At 36.5% G+C, this 18964-nt stretch overlaps 1 protein-coding gene and 1 pseudogene across 1 annotated transcript in view; one reads left to right on the top strand and one right to left on the bottom strand.

Moving 5' to 3' along the window:
* Positions 1-18964, top strand: part of LOC136872187 (spatacsin) — a 206301-nt gene that overhangs the window by 53948 nt on the left and 133389 nt on the right. Inside the window, exons 10-11 of the mRNA XM_067146023.2 lie at positions 9-179; positions 16923-17137. Coding sequence (XP_067002124.2) covers positions 9-179; positions 16923-17137 — 386 coding nt within the window. The remainder of the gene's footprint in view (positions 1-8; positions 180-16922; positions 17138-18964) is intronic.
* Positions 10580-11505, bottom strand: LOC136872086 (uncharacterized; annotated as a pseudogene).

The raw sequence follows: 18964 nt of genomic DNA, 5'->3' as shown, positions 1-18964 counted from the left end.
TTTCCCAGGGTTGGTGCAGAAGATTTTCCTCATTTTACCTCCCAGAAAATGATAGACAGATTTGGCTCCAGAAACAAATTGACATATCTTCATTATCTGAAACAAGCTCGACCCAGCTTTGCTGTGAATACGTTCATTGTTGAACAGTTCAAGACTCATAGAAAAGTGTCCAAAAAATTGTAAGTAAAGAGATTAGTTGAGAATTTTAAATCGTTCTTCTGTGATGATCTTGTTGATGGTGGTGGAGGTGGTGGTGGTGATCATGGTTGCTATGTTTAGATCGTTGACCCTATTTCTACTGTATTGCCTAACAAATAAATAAATAAATAAATGGTTAAATAACAGGTTGATTGAGCAATTATTTACTTACCAGTGTAAAAAACGCTGAAATGGATGGCAGTGTGCATACTGGAAACTTTTCAATCACATCAATTAAAAAGTTGTTGCATGTTCTATTTTCTGTGGGATGAAACTGTTGCTCTCAGAAATGAAACACAAATTGTTAATGTGTCAGCATGCTCTGATAGTAGTTTAATTGCTCAGTTTCTTCTTGCACATTCTCAATGATAGACTGGCACGAGCTCCTTACACTCTTAGTTGGTGATGTAGCTTTTATTGTGCAGTGAAGCGATGTCATGTGATTCAGAATATTTTATTTTTGATATAGAAAATAGGTTTGCATTGTACAACAAGCATTTGCAAGAACATTGTGACAGCCTTTCAAAAGAGAATTATTTCACAATACAGTCAACTCTTGATTATCCATGGTAGTAGGTGGTAGCCACTCCATGGATAAACAAATACTGGGTTATTATGAAATTAGTCATAAACAGGATAAACATTAGGGTTGTTAAAACTTACGTTCATGAAAACTCCCTACAGTGCTACAGTACTATCTCTGCAGGAGGTTATAAACTATTTGTGATTCTCTGTTGCCCTTGTCCCTTTAAATGATTGCAGTTTCTTTATTTTGCTAATCACTTAGTTTTAATTTGTGTGGTTCTGTTGTATTTCCACAACTACTTTTACTATCAGGGACATGTTTTTCACTCTCAAAAGCCAAAGATCTTAGAGGAAAACATTTCCATTATAGATCTGTTTTGTTAGCATTGTAAACTTACAATGTATACCAGCTGTAAACTGCTATTAACCAAGATTGGAGTGCCCACCTATTCAATACTGTAAATTATATGTTATAAGTATTTATTTTTGTTAATAGTGATAATTGTCAATACTAACCTTAATGAAATTAATTTGACATGAGTTGCTAACTGCATTGCTCCCAATGGAGCATCAAGGGATATCCTATTATATACGTTGTTCAACACCCTGATCGATGTGGCTTTATATTTCTACTCAACACCAGCATATCCCTTTTAGACTAAAGCAGCAGTATTGGACGTCATTGTGAACTTTCGCTGAAGACTACAACCTTGTAGATTCACAAATTTTTATCAGTTGTGCATCAAGAATTCAAGACAGCATATAATTATGGACTATACATGCAGCATTCAGAATTTTTAACCCATTATATCCACTAGTGTCCAAACGTTAAGCATAAGTTACGAGTAAGCAGGGCAACAGGAAATATACAGAAAATCACATGACATATGCACTTACCAACCTTACTTGTTCGCTCTGTATAGGAAAGGAGTGTTCCGTGCTTTGACTAGCAGCGTAACCGCAAGGTAAACACAGCCAGTGCCTGTGCCCCATATTCCCTCAGTTGTGTTTGCCCTGTTACAGTGTGCGGAGTGTAGCCTCGTGATCAACGTGACAGCATAATGGCACAATGACGCCATTTGGACCCCGTCTTGCAGGGTAGAATACTCGGCTGCCTGGAAGCAGGCCAGACAAAGACCGAAGTCGCCGTATCCTTGAATGTGCGACAAAGTGTCATTTCCAGGCTTTGGAGACGATTTCGAGACACAGGAGATGTTAGTCGTAGGCCAGTACCAGGTCAGCCAAGGGTAACCACCCCACAAAATCAGAGTGCACCTGCAAGATAATTGTCGGCGGAGCTTGCAGCCGTCTCAGGGGTTGCTGTTTCACAGCAAACTGTGTACCAGAGACTCAGAACAGCAGGGCTGTTTGCTCGACGTCTAGCGGTGTGCATCCTGCTCAGTCCAGCACCGAGACGGGCCCTGTTTACTGTGGAGCCATCAACATCAAAACTGGACCATGAATGAACGGAGGCATGTGCTCTTCACAAATGAATCCCGCTTCAGTTTGCAGAATGATTCCCGTCACACATTAATCTGGAGAGAACCGGGTAGCCAATACAACCACAGGAACTTCATGCAACGGGACCAGTATGGTGGTGGTGGTGGTGGTGGCATCATGGTGTGAGGCTGCATCATGTTGAATGGCCGTATGGACCTGCACATATTCATGGGTGGTCCGAGGAACATTGTTAACGCTCAGAGATACAGAGATCAGGTACTGAGATCACTTGTTCGACTCTTCAGAGGTGTGGTTGGTCCAGACTTCCTCTTAATGGACGATAATGCCTAACTGCACCACGCTGCTCTGGTGGATAAATTTCTGACTGGGGGAGACATTCATCGCATGGACTGGCTAGAGAGTTCTGCAGATCTGAATCCTGTAGAACGTGCCTGGGATGCATTGGGGAAGCGAATTGCATCCCGTCAGCCTCCACCAAGAACCCTCCAAGACCTATGCATTGCCCTTTGGGAGGAATGGGATCGACTGCCTCAAGACCTCTTGGACCATCTGATAGAGAGCATGCTACGTCGCTGCGAAGCATGTGTGGCCGTTAGGGGTAACCATACCCCCTATTAACAGCATATTTTGTTGTGAAAGACATTGCCAAGTTTTGTTAGTTGTTGTCAAAGGTAGCTATCAGCTATCAGAACCTTTCTGACACTGTTTTTTTGGACAAGTCGTGTGACATATGGTGTGTGATTCAGCTTCCGTTTGTTCAGCAATCCATCTAACATTCCTATCAGGCGGTATTGCCTCGTTTAGTGCTTATGCTTAACTTTTGGACACTAGTGTATTCTTTTTTTTTCTGACTCTTTGTGTTCAGTCTTTGAAAGATTTTTATAGTCCCATTTGACTTTTTGAATGGGCATTTTATGTTATGTTTAAGATATCTATACAATATCTCATTCTTGGGTAGATTTTAAGTTGTTAAAATGCTGAAGATGATCATTTTGCGATTGAAACTAGTCCTAAAATTTCTTGTATGGGTTAATGACAATTACATCAAATTAATATATTGATTAGCTGGAATTAAAAACTCCTACTCTTATAAATAATCTCATATCCATCAATACGGGCCTCAATATGAAGATTATTGATATAATTAATTAATTGTGGAGCAGTGTCCTCTCACTGCCTACCAGGGAAACCCAAGAGACTTTTTTCTGCTCTCACCCTTGTGTGTTGAATATGTAAATAATTTGAACCTGTAAATACTTCAAATTGTAAATATTATTTATTATTATTGTGTCTATAATGTGATGTGTTAGCCATACGCTAAATAATTGATTTAATCTGCATTCGATATTACCGTAATAGTCATGGTTTTATTTTCCTATATTTACACATTCAAAGAGAGATGACACATTACAAGTTTCATGTTACAATATACAAATATACAGGATTGACATGTGCAAGCTACGATTTACAATTCCTTGGCTGAAAATGAGAGAACTTCCACTAAAAGAAGTAAAATTCCTGTTATTCTTTCATAACAAAGTAATACATACTTCAACAAGTTTTATGCTTGATTTTCCACTGTGTATGTTACGTCCCCTGTTCATTGAGTTTCTGAAAGTAGTATTTAAAACTTATCATCAGATGTCCATTGATAATAGCTAGCCTCTAAATAGGGGGTAGGTTTCAGTACTAGTGAAGACACAGATATTTGCGATCCGAATACAACAACACTGAAAATTCAGTAACAAGTAGATATACTGTACTGTACAGTATACTGTATCTTCAAATAAATAATCTAACTTCCCAGTAAACATAATTGAACTGTTTATGACTTTATCAGATCATTTCAACTCAAGTAACAATGAGCCACAGCTTATCCGCTTTACTCCTTATTATATCAGGAATGTTTCTAAAGCATAGCCCTCTTAAAATATAATAGTGAAAATCGTAATTCTTTGCATATAATACAAAAATAATTTGAGGTATCAGTAAACTTTTCATTGTCAACATACGTAAACAGAATATTATTCTTGGTTGCATTGAATTCCGGATGCACTGACTCATCGGGTTGATGCACGTATCATTGCTAACGGAGGGCATTTTGAACATTTCATATGGTATGTTGATACATTCTGTTCCTGTGTGTTTCCCATACTTAATGTACTATATCGGTGGCAGTTAATCGTTTCTGAGTGTACAATTTTCCTGGCTAATATTTCACTACAATTCACAGCAGTTTGTGTTTAAACTTCCGGTGACTGTACAGGCCACTTCTTGCATAGAAAATACATCCTCACACCATGCAGCTTAATTTCTTCGTGTTTGCGGTGTTCTCGTTCGAAGTGTTATTTGTAGAAAATAAGTTCTAACGTGGAAGTAAAGTGTTTCTGGACCCACGTCCTTGTAACATAGCTTCTCCGTGTATGTGTGAGGAATGTGTCCTGAAACTTGTTTGGCCGTACCTTATTTTGTATGAGTGTGTGTGGGGGGGGGGGATCTCACCTCCTAATCCATATTGATTTGAAGATATGTTCTTAAGGAGTGTTATAATATTATCATTATTAGAGGGGATGGTTGTCTCTTTGTACTTCCCCTCAGTACAGTTACAGTATCACAACCATGGTAATGCACTGCTGTTTTCTTTAAATTTCTTTTTATTTACAACTGAGCTGCACTTAGGGCTGTCACCCAGGTGGCAGATTCCGTGTTTACCTAGTCTTTTCTTAAATAATTTGAAATTTGAAATTGTGTTGATGCAGGTATCAATGCTAACGGAGGGCATTTTGAAATTTGCATATAAATGAAATGGCGTATGGCTTTTAGTGCTGGAAGTGTCTGAGGACATGTTTGGCTCGCCAGGTGCAGGTCTTTTGATTCAACGCCTGTATGACTGGAAAGTTTTATTGCACTTCAATGATGCCAAAGTAAACCAAAAATAATATATCTTAAAATAAATGAATAATATAAGATTGTTTATCTTTTGCAGATGACATGGCGTTAATTACAGACTCAATAGATAATGCTCAAGAACAAATACGAGAATTACAGAAACAAGCGGCCAAAATATGATTGCAAATATCATTTGGAAAAACAACATTCATGACAAACATCATTAATGCCACTCAAAATATCACAATTAAAAATAACATAATATCTCAGACAGATTGCTTTAAATACCTGGGAGAATGGATAACAAATAACACGAAAGAAAAGGTAGCTATAGATGTAAGAGTAAACAAAATGGAAAGGATGTTTCATATGACAAAAAATATATACAACAAGAAATCTCTGTCCTGGAACTTGAAAGTAAGACATTATCAAACAGTGGCCTGGCCAGAAATTTTATATGCAGCAGAAACTCTTAAACTTACAAGAATTGGGGATCTTAAAAAATCAGAAAAATCTGAAAGAAGAATTTTGAAAAAAATACTGGGACCTATAAGAAACAGCAATGTCAAATTTAGACAGTGATCAAACAGAGAGCTATATTTAAAAATTGAAAAACTGACAACTGTAATGAGGAAAAGAAGACTAAAGTTTTTTTGGACACATTTATAGAATGAATAACAATAGACTAACTAAACAAGTCTTCAACTTATTGAACATTTATTTATTTATTTATTTATTTATTTATTTATTTATTTATTTATTTATTTAATTATTTATTTATTTATTTATTTATTTATGTATTTATTTATTTATGTATTTATTTATTTATTTATTTATTTATTTATTTATTTATTTATTTATTTATTTATTTATTTATTTATTTCTTTCTGTCTTTCTTTCTTTCTTTCTTTCTTTCTTTCATGTGGCGAAGTTAGGGCACCCGGCCCTCTCTTACACTCAACCATAATACAACAAATAATATTAAGGCTGCCTATTACTAATTATACTACTTATACTATTTCCTAATTAAGCTTAAGTTACATACCCACACAATATGCAGCTTATTAGCTCGTCAATTCAGTCCTCTTTTCTCTCTCACATAGGCACTTGCGCACACACACTTACAATTACAATTACTTACAATTACAAATCGAAGCCAACGTGGTTCATTGAAATTGAAAAGGATATGAAAAATGCTGGATTTGAAATAGATACAATAGAAAACAGAACATGTTTCAGAGAAGTAAATCGAAAGGCAGGATTTCAGGAGAGAAAGAAAGTAACAACAGGAAGAAAATGGACTCAAGAGGAAAAGGAACAACATTTTCAGAAACTGAAGGAAGTCTGGAAATGAAGAAAGTTAAATGCAAAGAAAAGTAACCAAAGTTGATTTATCGTATCCTCAAAAGGGTTATTCGAATAATAATGATAATAATAATAATAATAATAATAATAATAATAATAATAATAATAATAATAATAATAATAATAATAATTGTACCGGCTGGTACACCTAAACGCCGCACATTTGAATTTTCCACCATTAAGTACTCCTCTACAGGAAAAACTCTGAACTTTAACAACTGTATCAACTTATAAGTTTTCTCAGAAGATGGCTCTACCATAAATTTTGTGATTACAAAGTTTTCAATACTGTGTGGAGTTTAACTAGTTTTGTTTTCCATTAATCAAGAAGTGTGGACATTCTGTTATAGATGTCTCTACAAAAAAAACTATGATCATGCACCCTTGTGCGAAGTGAAGGAACTTTTCGTGAAGATATTTTGTACTCATAAGTTTTCCTATAACTAAATTTCGTTCTTTTATTTGTGGGTTGGCAATATAAATCTTTTCTTTCCGTCAGTTTTAAACTTAGCCAATCCAGAATTTCTGTAATTAATTTTTGACCAATCGTGTCCTTCTTCTTCTATTTTGATGTGTAACTTTTAGCCAGCCAATAAAGTTGAGTGGGTGTGTCTTAATTATTCATGAAAGGTCTCGAATCTTCCCTGAGTGTATAAAAACTGCTGATTTTCACGGCTCCTCGCCACTCGAACAACATCTAGCCTGGTGTATGAAAGTGTAGCAGGAGGCGGGAAGCGCCTCTTTCATCCGGCAGCAGCTCTTCTACAAGGTAATGGGCACTTAACATCTTTATTTCTCGCTAGCTCAGCAGTCTAAACCGCGGAGAAGGTCCGAAATCTTTACTATGTAACCTATCTTGAAACATGTAATTTGCCGTCACTTTTGTAAAACTTCTCATAACTTTAACTGTAAAACGGGGATAGAGAGTGCTTTACCCTCTTGAGCTCCCCTTCATTTTTTTGATTTGAGGTGACTACGTTTTCATAACCAATTTTCTACTCTTCCTTAATGTGTTAAAATTTTTCTTATACGAGTCACCTCCCTAGTTTGGGAATAGCCCCTGTGTCATCGGCCTAGTGCCTCTTAGGTTTTAAAATGTGTATTTGGGAGTGCTGATACACGCCTCCATTCTTTTTGCGTTTAGGGCCATTTAAGTTAACCTGTTACTTTTCTATTTAGGCCCAATAGGCTGGGTACTAGATACCCCTGTTTCATTGTAAGTTGTGCCTTGCTGGCAATCATGTGTAAAAGTCTGGTATTGCCTTTAATAGGCTTGAAAAATTGAGAGCGGGTTAGCTCTTTCTTGTATTTGAAAAGTGCCTCTGGGAGGGTTGAGGTTAAAAGTTGGGAGCAAGTGCTCCTTGAATGAAGGGGTTTTCTGCCCTTTGAACAAATGAGTGTACCTTGGTAAAGTTGGGCTAGTAGCTCAAGGATTGTGTAATTGGGGCTCGAGGCCCAGAACTTGTAAAGACCCCGAAACTCGGGCTTTCATTTGTAAAATTATATCTTGTACCTGATTAGTGGATAGTGGTCGAGTTGTTGTTATTCTATGTGAAATTTGTTAAGTTTTTCTACTTGTGAAAATATAACCTTTTATTGAAATTTTAATTCATCTTTCTGCCTTGTAGTTAGACCCATTCCAGCCCGCACCTTCTTTCACCTCTGCATTCCATGGGTAACCCTGTAACAACAATAATAATAATAATAATAATAATAATAATAATAATAATAATAATAATAATAATTGTTACGGAGCTACCCGTGGACCAGCAGAGGTGAAAGAAGGTGCCGGGGTGAATGGGTCTAACTACTATGTCAAGAAAGAAATTAAACTGAAGTGGAAAGTTATATTTTCAGAAAGCAACAAGTTAACAAATTCTCACTTAGTGAGATAACAATGACATATCAGGTACCATGACAAAGTTTAGACGAAGCAAGAAAATCCAAAATTTAGTGACTGTTCAGTAATCAGGGCTTCCAGCCCCTTGCTTCACAATTCTTGAGCACTCGGCTCAAATTTACAAAAGAGCACAATTTTACAAGGGCAGAAATCCTCTAATACAATGGAGCACTAGCTCCGTAATTTACAATATCAAGCCTCCTAGAGGCACTTTTACAACACTTGAAAAAGAGCTAATGTGCTCTCTGTTTTCCAAGCCTATTCAAGACGATATCAGAAAATTACAATCACTTGCCATCAAGGCACAACTTACAAATTTGAAACGGGTATCTAGTACCCAACCTATCGGGCCGTAGCGGAAAAGAACAGGTTAAATAAATGGCCCGAAACACAAATTGAATGGAGGCGTGTTCTTGCACTCCTAAATATGCATTCTAAAAACCTAAGGGTCACTAGGCCGATGAAACAGGGGCTATTCCCAAACTATGGAGGTGACTCTTATACGAAAGAAAATTTAATACATTACGGAAAGGAAGAGAACCATTTACAAAACATAGTCACCTTAAGCCAATATAAAGGGGAGCTCGAGAGGGTATATCACTTTCTATCCCTGATTTACAGTTAAAGTTTTATGAAGTTATTACGAAAGCCGATAGAAGTTACATTTACAGAAAAGTAGGTTACATAGTTGAGGTTTCGGACCTCTCCCTCGGGTTGAACTGTAGAGCTAGCAAGAAATAAAGATGTTAATTGGCCATTACCTTGCTGAAGAACTGCTGCCTGATGAAAGAAGCGCCTCCCGTTTAACACACACACTAAGTTAGATGATGATTAAATGGCCAAGTGACGTGAAAATCCTCAGTTTATAAACCCTCAGGGAAAGTTCGAGACCTTTCATGAATAAACCAGCCACACCCTCTCACTTTATTGGTTAACATCAAAAGTGACACTCAGAATCGAGGAAGAAGCCTGTGATAGGCGGAAAATTAATTACAGAAATTCATGATTGGCTAAATTCAAACAGGCGGAAAAAAGGATCAATATTGCCAACCCAAAAATGAATGAACATAATTTAGTTAAAAAAAAAAAAAGGAAGGAATTCAAAACTTCTTCAAATCAAAGTTCTTCCACTTCGCACCAGGGTGCATGATCATAGATTTTTAGCAGTGACCTCTGTTGAAGAAAGTCCCAAATTCTTGATAAATGGTAAACAAAACATGTAGAATTTCATACAGTACATGAAACTTCAAAATAACAAAATTTCATTAGTTTTCTGTAGTGACATCTTCTGAGTAACGGTTTAAGTGGGTGTAGTTTCCAGTTCAAGATTTCTCCAGAAGAGGAGTTCTTTTAGGCACAAGATTTAAATGTGTGGCGTAGAGGTGTAACTCCCGGTACAATAATAATAATAATAATAATAATAATAATAATAATAATAATAATAATAATAATAATAATAATAATAGTGGTAGTAATAATAATAATAATAATAATAATAATAATAATAATAATAATAATAATAGTGGTAGTAATAATAATAATAATAATAATAATAATAATAATAATAATAATAATAATAATAATAATAATTGAATAATATGAGAAAGTTTTGTTGAAATGAAACACTTAATTGTAAAATACACTACCATTATGATATTAACATCATTCTTCTTCCTTATTTTCAAGAAATTAAACATTGTTTAACTTAGTTCAGTCTGGCACACAATAACTTTCAAAGACAAAAATAAAATCCAAAGTTGGTTCAGATCACAGTACCAATAAAATTAATGTCTAATTTACAATGGAAACCTTACGCTTCCCATTCCTATTAACTTCCCCAAATTTTAGCAATCACTCTTTCATATTGTTCAGTTCCATTTCCAACTCTCGCATTGAAATTGTCTGTTAGCATTACCCTATCCTTGCTGTTGACCCTGACTACCATATCACTCAATGCTTCATAAAACTTGAAAAATATAAACATATTTAGCTGATAAATATTTGAGGTAACCACTTTCAGCCTCACATAGATTGATCACCCATGTTATTTTCCCCTTTTTCATATACTTCACTGTCCCAAGACAACTCACTCTGTTCTAGGTCCTTCGGAATGTTCTCTATTTGCATGCCATGAGTATCTGTGTCTGCGGTGCTCCTCTATGAAGTGCTGATCTCACCTGGAATCTGTGCAGGGGTTTCCATGGTGCTCTGAGTAGCCTGTATGATTTTATAATAGAACGCTTAGTGGACTGATGGAACAAATTGCATCAAATTGATAAAATCCTTCTTCTTACTATCTTTAATAGGCTTGGGATAACTCGGCTGTAGTACTATTTTATGCAGTGGTTTTAGAGTTCCATTCATGCATTTTGCAAAGCTGACTTCGTGAAACTGGACGTCTTCATTGTGGCTGTATTTGTACTCCATGACAAAAGGTCTCTCTTTTGAAACCCTTAATACTCTTATGTCCATCCATGAAACTGTGATCATCATGCCATTTCCGGTTTGTGATCGCACGTGAGATTCTATCAGAACTAACAAAATAAGACCTTGTCATCATGATAACATCAAAGGCTTTCTTCTTACTATTTCCAGTCTCATCAAGAGTAAAAAGATGCCGCTTTTTCCTCATTTTTTTTCTCAACGTGACTGAAATCAGTGTCATTTGGGAGGTAACTGTGCCCTGGACTGGCATACTTATGAATGATTTCATTTAGGGAACAGTGGGATCTGAAACTAAGTGCATTAAAAGTGCTACTAACTTAATGTTTCTGTTTTGGCCCCCACATGAATTGGACCACAGTATAAGCTTGCAACAGCAGGGTAAACTCTCAAAAACTTGAGCAAACAAGAACCAATCTCATCTGGACCACGACCAGCAAGATCCTCATGCCATAAATGCATTGTCCCTTTTGAGGTCGCACAGTTGTATATTCCTAAATTGTAGCAGGATAGTTGACGTTTGTAGTACACTTCACTGTAGGAATATTTGGCAGTTGGAAAACCTTCTGCATATCGAACGTTAACATTAAGCATTTACCCTCTACTGCAGCCTTCTTGTCATTCACCAATGTTGCACGTGCTAACTCAACTTTTCTGTGATGGAGTTCAGTTTCAGTTTTGAGAAAGGAGACATGAGCAGTTTTCTCTTGACTATCTGGTTCCATTTTGGCTGCCCTGGTTTTAGTGCCAAAATGTCACACTTCTTGCAGATATCCTTAGGCGGTGGCTTAAACTGTAGATTAAACTTTGTATAAAAAAATTTCTCATACATTGACTATTTCACTGCGCAAATTTTTATTATTGTCACTTTGTTGATTTTGCATTGTCTCTTTATACAGTCTATACATGATACTCAAATTGAGAGTATGGCTTAAGATTTTCTTATTTGAATGATTATCCAAATGGCAGTAGTGGCTTGAATATGCTGGAAAAGAAGAAGTGTAATGTTCAACATATTTCATCCGATCCGTCAAAAGTTTATTGGAGGGTGTGTGACGTCCTCTTCTGTCAATATTGTCACCCCGTGCCATTTTCTGTAATGCCCTGTGTATGCGAGCACTGTCTTTTCTTAGTATTTGGAACATCTCCTTGCAGACTCTTACATCCCCGCTCCTAGAAGGAATGAAGTACTGACGGAAGAATTCTCTCTTGTGTTTCGTATCATTTCCCTGTCCCTTATTGGTAGTTTTTGGAAGACATTTAACTGAATGAGCAATTGCTGCTTTTTGGGATCCAAATGTACCATTTACCCAAAATGAATGGTAGAATTTCTTCTTGCCGTCTACATCTACATTTAAATGGCACTTACTCCTGCATTTAAGGTGAACTCCCTGAAGTGCTTTACTTCCACCATCTTGCCTTCGACAGATATGTAAGATTTACCACTATTACATCGCTTCTTGCGAATATTTTTCTTCCATGCCTCTCATTTAGCACCATGTCTCTTCCTACGTTTCTCTATAGGTTCAGGTTCTGCTTCTCTGTCTGTAAAATGGAATTAACAAATTTATGAGAACCTACTTAGATAATTAATTCATTCACTCGTTCATTCATTCAAAACCACTTGGTTCATAATAATTTTAATTCACAATTATTATTTTGCCAAAGTGAACCAGCTTTTAAAACGTATTCTCCCGCACTTAAGTTGTGAAAGTGCTGCGTGGTACACTCTATAGGTAAGCAGAGTAAACATACAGTACTGTATTCTAATTACTTTATGTGTCACCGGAGTGCCCTGTAATTCGATGGTCCTCATGTGGTTCACTGTGGCATGTGGAGTAAGTAGCACTGCTAACATGCAACTGAACCAACTTAAACATTACAAAATATTGTACCTTCACTGCTTTCGGCTTCTGTCTCTGGAACATATTCATCACTTGATGCATCACACAAATTTAACTAATCATCACCATCATCACACTTTTCACCGTTTCCAATCGAGAGTCTACGACACATGTGGACTATGTACGCCATTTTTTCTCGTACATGGTTCACTCTGCTAACTGTAAAAAATAACAATTTCTCCATGCACCACAACAAAATTTCCCGTTTCCTACCTCCATGTGTACAAAATAACTTGGTTCATCGTGGCACACGTTTAATGATCCTTTTTACTGTTTAAATTTCCTTCCGGTTAAAAACTTGCGAAAATGGACTTGGTTCACTATGGCATCAGACCCTCCAATTATTCCAATCCTTAATTACTCTTCCTATGAATGAATACTTGCCCCTGTTTGTCCTCTTGAATTCCAACTTTATTTTCATACAGATGGCTCTCTCCTTAGCAATTCCAGTTCTTCTACACCCACATCTTCTCAGTTCTGTATGAGCTCATTTCTGCTTCCTACTTCATCAGGAGGATTGACATAAACACTCATTGTGTAGGCCAGAGATAAAGAAACTCGGTGTGCCTGTTCAAAATCACAACAAATGTATTTGAAAATGAAACTTACATAATATGTCATTCACAACACTTTTCTTTCTATTACTTACTTTTAACTTTGATGTGTAAATTCAGACAAAACAAAGGTAGTGGTGATAAGTAAGCAACAAAGAAAAATAAAGATAACTCTGCGTGGGAAGCAGCTCAGTAAAGTTGAAGAGTTTTCTTACTTAGGAAGCAAAATAACACCTGACAACTGAAGTAAGAGAGATCTGGTCAGCAGAATTAACCAGGCAAAGATAGCTTTCAATAGAAATATCAGCTTAAATTAGTTAAGACATCTGTATGGAAGTGAGACCTCGATGCTAGGGGTGACAGAGAGGAAGAGGGTAGAAGCCTTTGAACAATGGTGCTATAGACAAATACTGAAAATTCCTTTGACAGACAGAGTTACTAATGAGGAAGTAATTGAAAGAGTTGGAGAAACTCTGAGCTTGTCAATGAATATGAAGAAAAGAAGAAATACATGGATTGGACATATAATCAGACATGAGAGGTTACTAGCCTTCATCCTAGAGGGCTCTGTGGAAGGAAGAAATTATAGAGGAAAGCCTAGATTGGAATATATTGGTTAACTGGTGGAGGAGCTGGGATGCCAATCTTACATAGAACTGAAGAGAATGGCACAAAACTGGAACCTTTGGAGAGCTGCTGCAAACTTTAGTAGTAGTAATATAAAAGAACAAATCACAACTGAAATTACATCAAAGTGAATTAAATTAATTATGAATCTTTGGTCTCAACAAGAATACTTTTATTTTAGAATGACTGAGAGGCTTCATTTGGAAAATAATTATATTGGTAGAACTGACCACAAGTACAAAATTAGAAGGAATTTTAGCAGAAGCGATTGAGGTAAATTTTCGTTCATTGGGAAGGGCGTGAAGGAGTGGAACAGTTTACCAGGGGTAGTGTTTGATCCTTTTCCAAAATCTGTACAGGTATTCAAGAAGAGAATAAACAACAACAGAGAAAATAAATGAAATGTTAGAGGGCATTCGACCAGTGCAGGATATTGTAAATAAAAAAATGTGTGTGATTAAATTAATTCCATCCCCTCGTCTATGGAGTTTGGACAGCCCAAGTAGGGGCTGCCTATAGGGGTGAAGTACAGTGGGGACTTCGAGGGCCCTGGGACCGCTACGGTAGCTGTGAAGGCCCTTCAGGAACTCTGAAAAGTGGTGGCAAAAGGGGGCTCTGGTTAAGACGCAGCAGGTCGTTATGCTACGTAGGTTCCAAAATGGGTAAAATATAAATATGTAAATAAATTCAATGTTAATTTTAATCTTATACAAGTTGTATAGTATTATTAGAAGTAATTTCACATACTGTATATGAGTTGACTATGTTTGTAAGATATTATAAGTAGAATTTTGTAAACAGTATAAATTTATTAAGGATGATATGTGTGTTTTTAATACAAAAAATTATTAGCATAAATTGTGTAATATTGTATTCTAGGAAAATTTTCTTCGTCTCTTGTTAATTTAATATTTAGTGCTTGACAATAATGTATTTTAGTGTACCATTTGCCACCAAGGTAGACACCTCATTTGCAAATAAAGAGATTTTGATTTGATTTGATTTGATTTGATTTGATTTGATTTGATTTGATTTGATTTGATTTGATTTGATTTGATTTGATTTGACCTTGATTTGATTTGATTTGATTTGATTTGATTTGATTTGATTTGATTTGATTTTTGATTTTTGATTTTTGATTTGATTTGATTTGATTTGATTTGATTTGATTTGATTTGATTTGAATTGAATTGAATGGAATTGAATTGAATTGAATTGAATTGAATTGAATTGAATTGAATTGAATTGAAGGTAAGACTCTGTATCCTGATTATTTCTCTATCTTATCTATGTGAAATATACCTTTATAGCCTTTTATTCCAATCTGGAGTATGTAAATGACTGAATTGGACACAGGAATTGATTGGCCCTATAACGAAGGATACCCTTCTTTTAATAGTCACTTTAAAAAAATTAGGAAGTACTTATTACCAGACAATTTATTAATATCCTCCCTCTGTGGATCAGTAGTGGAGGGCCAACCTCGTGATCCCAAGATCGCACGTTCAAGCCTAGCAGAGAAAATCATACTTTTAAAGGGCAGAAAAAAATACATTTGACACTTCATGCTGTATGATAGTGACATGAAAAGGTATCTGGCAACACATTTGGTGTTTACCTGACAAAATTCATTATAACTCAGCCCAGTTAAGTTCTCCCCCGTCTGGTAGAATAAAAAAACATCAAAGCAGACAGCCTAAATGGCATGAAATGAAAATGTTCACAACACAGTAACCAAGGCCATACCGTTGTTGTTGTTGTTGTTGCTGTTGTTAACTTTATACATAGTACAGTAAAACTTTGTTAAAACGTTTCTGCAGGGAACAACAAAACAGAACGTGTTAAGCGAGAAAAAGTATTACTAAATATACAAATTAAAACACTAGATTTTTTTTTTCCAACATGAGGACATTTTACGTCATGTATCTGCAAGTGCAGTGAAAACTATAATGAAAGGAAAGTATTAAAAGGTGTGAAAAACACGAGAGAACAATTATGAAAACCTTTTCCGCTGGGGCTTTTATAACAAGTACACTGAAATGTGTGAAAACGTGCACAGGGGCCAATAACATTATCAGAGTATTATTGCAGATCACACTCTTAGACAGTGAATTGGAGGTTACACTCAACCATGTGCAACCAGGAGGAATGACTTAGGCCGCCATTTGGGATAAACTTCGACAAACTCGAGTGCTCGAGTCAAAACTCAAAAGTGTAAGTGCAACGTTTGTGACCTCTGCACGCTTTAAGATTTGGACGCCAGTCCACTTTCTGACAGATTTTAATTTTGTCTTCATTAGCAAGGAATTTCACGATTTTTCGGTATCCATAACTAGGCTGTCCTCAAATAGGGTATTCACCACACTAGTCATTTTCACATGATTATGTTCTTAATCCAGATATAGGCTACTGTATCACATGGCAAATATTCACTACACTTTACTGTACCACTCAACACTAAATTTCTAACTTCTGAATGGAATGCAAAATACAAGCACAAATAGGCTCACTGTGTTATTCAGCAATCTTGCTGCTAACTGGCAAGCAAAACTGAACATTCTTGAGGCTAACAACTTGCTCCCCAAAGGTGCAATTTATTCTGTGAAGTTGATGAATTCAAGGCCTTTTCCTATAATCACGCAACTGTGGCGATAGCTCCTCCTCGAGTTAAAATCACATTTCATTCACAAGGGATGATAAATAACATTTTCAGGGATAGAAAAAATGTGATCATACTAAATGGTAATAGCAAAAATTCGTGACACAATAAGTGAGATATTTCTATACCGGTATATATAGATTTAATACAATGAGAATTGCGACTTTGAATTTAGGACTTGCTTAGCGGGAAAACATGTTAATGAGGAACACACTAATGAGGTTTCGCTGTATTTTTATTGGACAAATGATCAGTCGTATCTTCTTCGGCTGATCAATTCTTGTGTCAAAGAATGTAGATGTGTATGCAGTGTTCACTTTTTTTATCCTTCAGTGTAGAGATAAAGTTATATTTATAATTTTGTCAATTATTGGTAAATCATAGTTATCTACTTTCAGGGTTAAAAGAGCATGTAATTTTGCTCATGGGTTGGCTCTAAAATATTTTGATGATCCTGGCATTAAATCTTCTTGTATTGCCTTCATTGAAATGCTTGGCCAAAACTCTGAAGCTGTGAGAGTTAATGTCGCTGCTGCCAATAAAGTGCTGAAATACCTTGATGAGAAGACTCAAGGCAATGCTTACTCTCACAAACTCCACAGGGACAAAATAGGTAATGTTTTTGTAATGTATGGTTTAATAATGGAAATGTATAATTTTGAGAACTAACTACATTTGAAAAATAATTTTGTGTGTATTTATTCACCCTCCCCTGAAAAAGAGAGGTCTACTCCTTGAAATGTTTTCTGCTAGTTTTTTTTTCGCCGCACTAACACATCAAAGTTTTTTGACAATGCAAGGCTAGGAAAAGGCTATGATTCGTAAGGTAGCATCAGTAATTAGGGTACATCCCCAGCATTTTTCTGCTGCCCTTGAAGTGTTCACTAATTTTAATGTGCTTTCAACATGATCCACCGGCCCCTTGGTGTAGGGGTAGCATGCCTGCCTTTTACCGGGAGGCTCTGGGTTCGATTGCCTGCCAGGTCAGCAATTTTTACCTGGATCTGAGGGCTGGTTCGAGGTCCACTCAGCCTGCGTGATTAAAATTGAGGAGTTATCTGGCGGTGAGATGGCGACCCTGGTCTAGAAAGCCAAGAACAACGGTCAAGAGGATTCGTTGTGCTGACCACACGGCATCTCATAATCTGCAGGCCCTCGGGCTGAGCAGCGGTCGCTTGGTAGGCCATGGTCCTTTGGGGCTGTTACGCCATGGGGTTTGGTTTTTATATACAACATAATTCACTCTCTCAGACTTAATATCATTATTACTCATAGGCTCTTTTTTCTTGAGCTCTGTACTAGGATGGGTATTTTAGGAAGGCTCAGTGTGGTATAACATTACAGTACAGGCAAGCACCATGTCATCAGAACATGAACATTTTTTCTTCTGTACAGTCTGACTCTCTTCTGAGAGGTTGTATCACAAGCTTTTGAGGTGCTGGAGGATTCTATTGGAGAGTTACTTCAGATACAGTAAATGGTGCATTGATGGAGCTTCAGTGTTGGTAGCAGTGATCAATTAAATATTAATATTGAATAAACTGGGGACGAAGATGGCCGAAGAAAGAGTAAACCACTGTGTCTCGCTTTGTGCGATGTTATGGAGACTGGAGACATTTACCTTTCACCCCAAGCAGTGGCCTTCATGGCATGTACAGAGATGGCTTTGCCTTGTTTTTTTTTTATACCTAGACAACCATTCTTTAATACTTTGCTCCCTGTGCTTATATTATGCTGCCATTCACCTATTACGTTAAGAACATAATCACTCAGCTGGGTTTTGCTTCCTATGTCCGATGAAAAGGACTTCTGAAGACCGTGGGATGTGGCTGCAGCGACAAGGCTTAGCCTTTAGATAGTGGATGGATTCACCTATATTACATGTAGGTATAGTATGGAATAAATTGAAAGAATTGTACAAGGTGCTGCATATTTTTTTCTAGCAATGTGTATATTGTTGTTGAAGAAACAAAACCTCGTATGTCACAGTGATGTTCTTATCCATTATTTTCCTTAAGACTGGTCACACCTCCAGCAACATATGGATATGCATGGATATTAGGTATTTGCATTAATGCCATGGAGAACAGCAATTTTCACATATGACTGCTGTTCAGTTTTACTCGGTTCTGATCTGGGTACATGGCCATAGCACACCTATATTTTGTGCATTATTAACTACTTGCCAGTGCATAAAGGCAGCATCGTTTGGTGACATTCAGTAGAATGCTACACAAGTAGAATGCTACACAAGTTTTCAAATGTGTATACTGGATTTAACTACATTTCACCATGTTCGGAAGATATAACCTGATTGCCATGACTAATGAAAAACCAATTGTAAGAGAAAAAAAAAAAGGGTTCCACATATTCAATACACCTTTGATGAATAGTAAATACAGTACTTAAAACATTATGGTACTAGTTTCGATCTCCATTG

The sequence above is a fragment of the Anabrus simplex genome, chromosome 4 (assembly GCF_040414725.1).
Source record: "Anabrus simplex isolate iqAnaSimp1 chromosome 4, ASM4041472v1, whole genome shotgun sequence".
Classification (NCBI taxonomy): domain Eukaryota; kingdom Metazoa; phylum Arthropoda; class Insecta; order Orthoptera; family Tettigoniidae; genus Anabrus; species Anabrus simplex.
The sequence above is the reverse complement of the archived record's forward strand: the minus strand, read 5'-3'. Positions and strand labels throughout refer to the sequence as shown.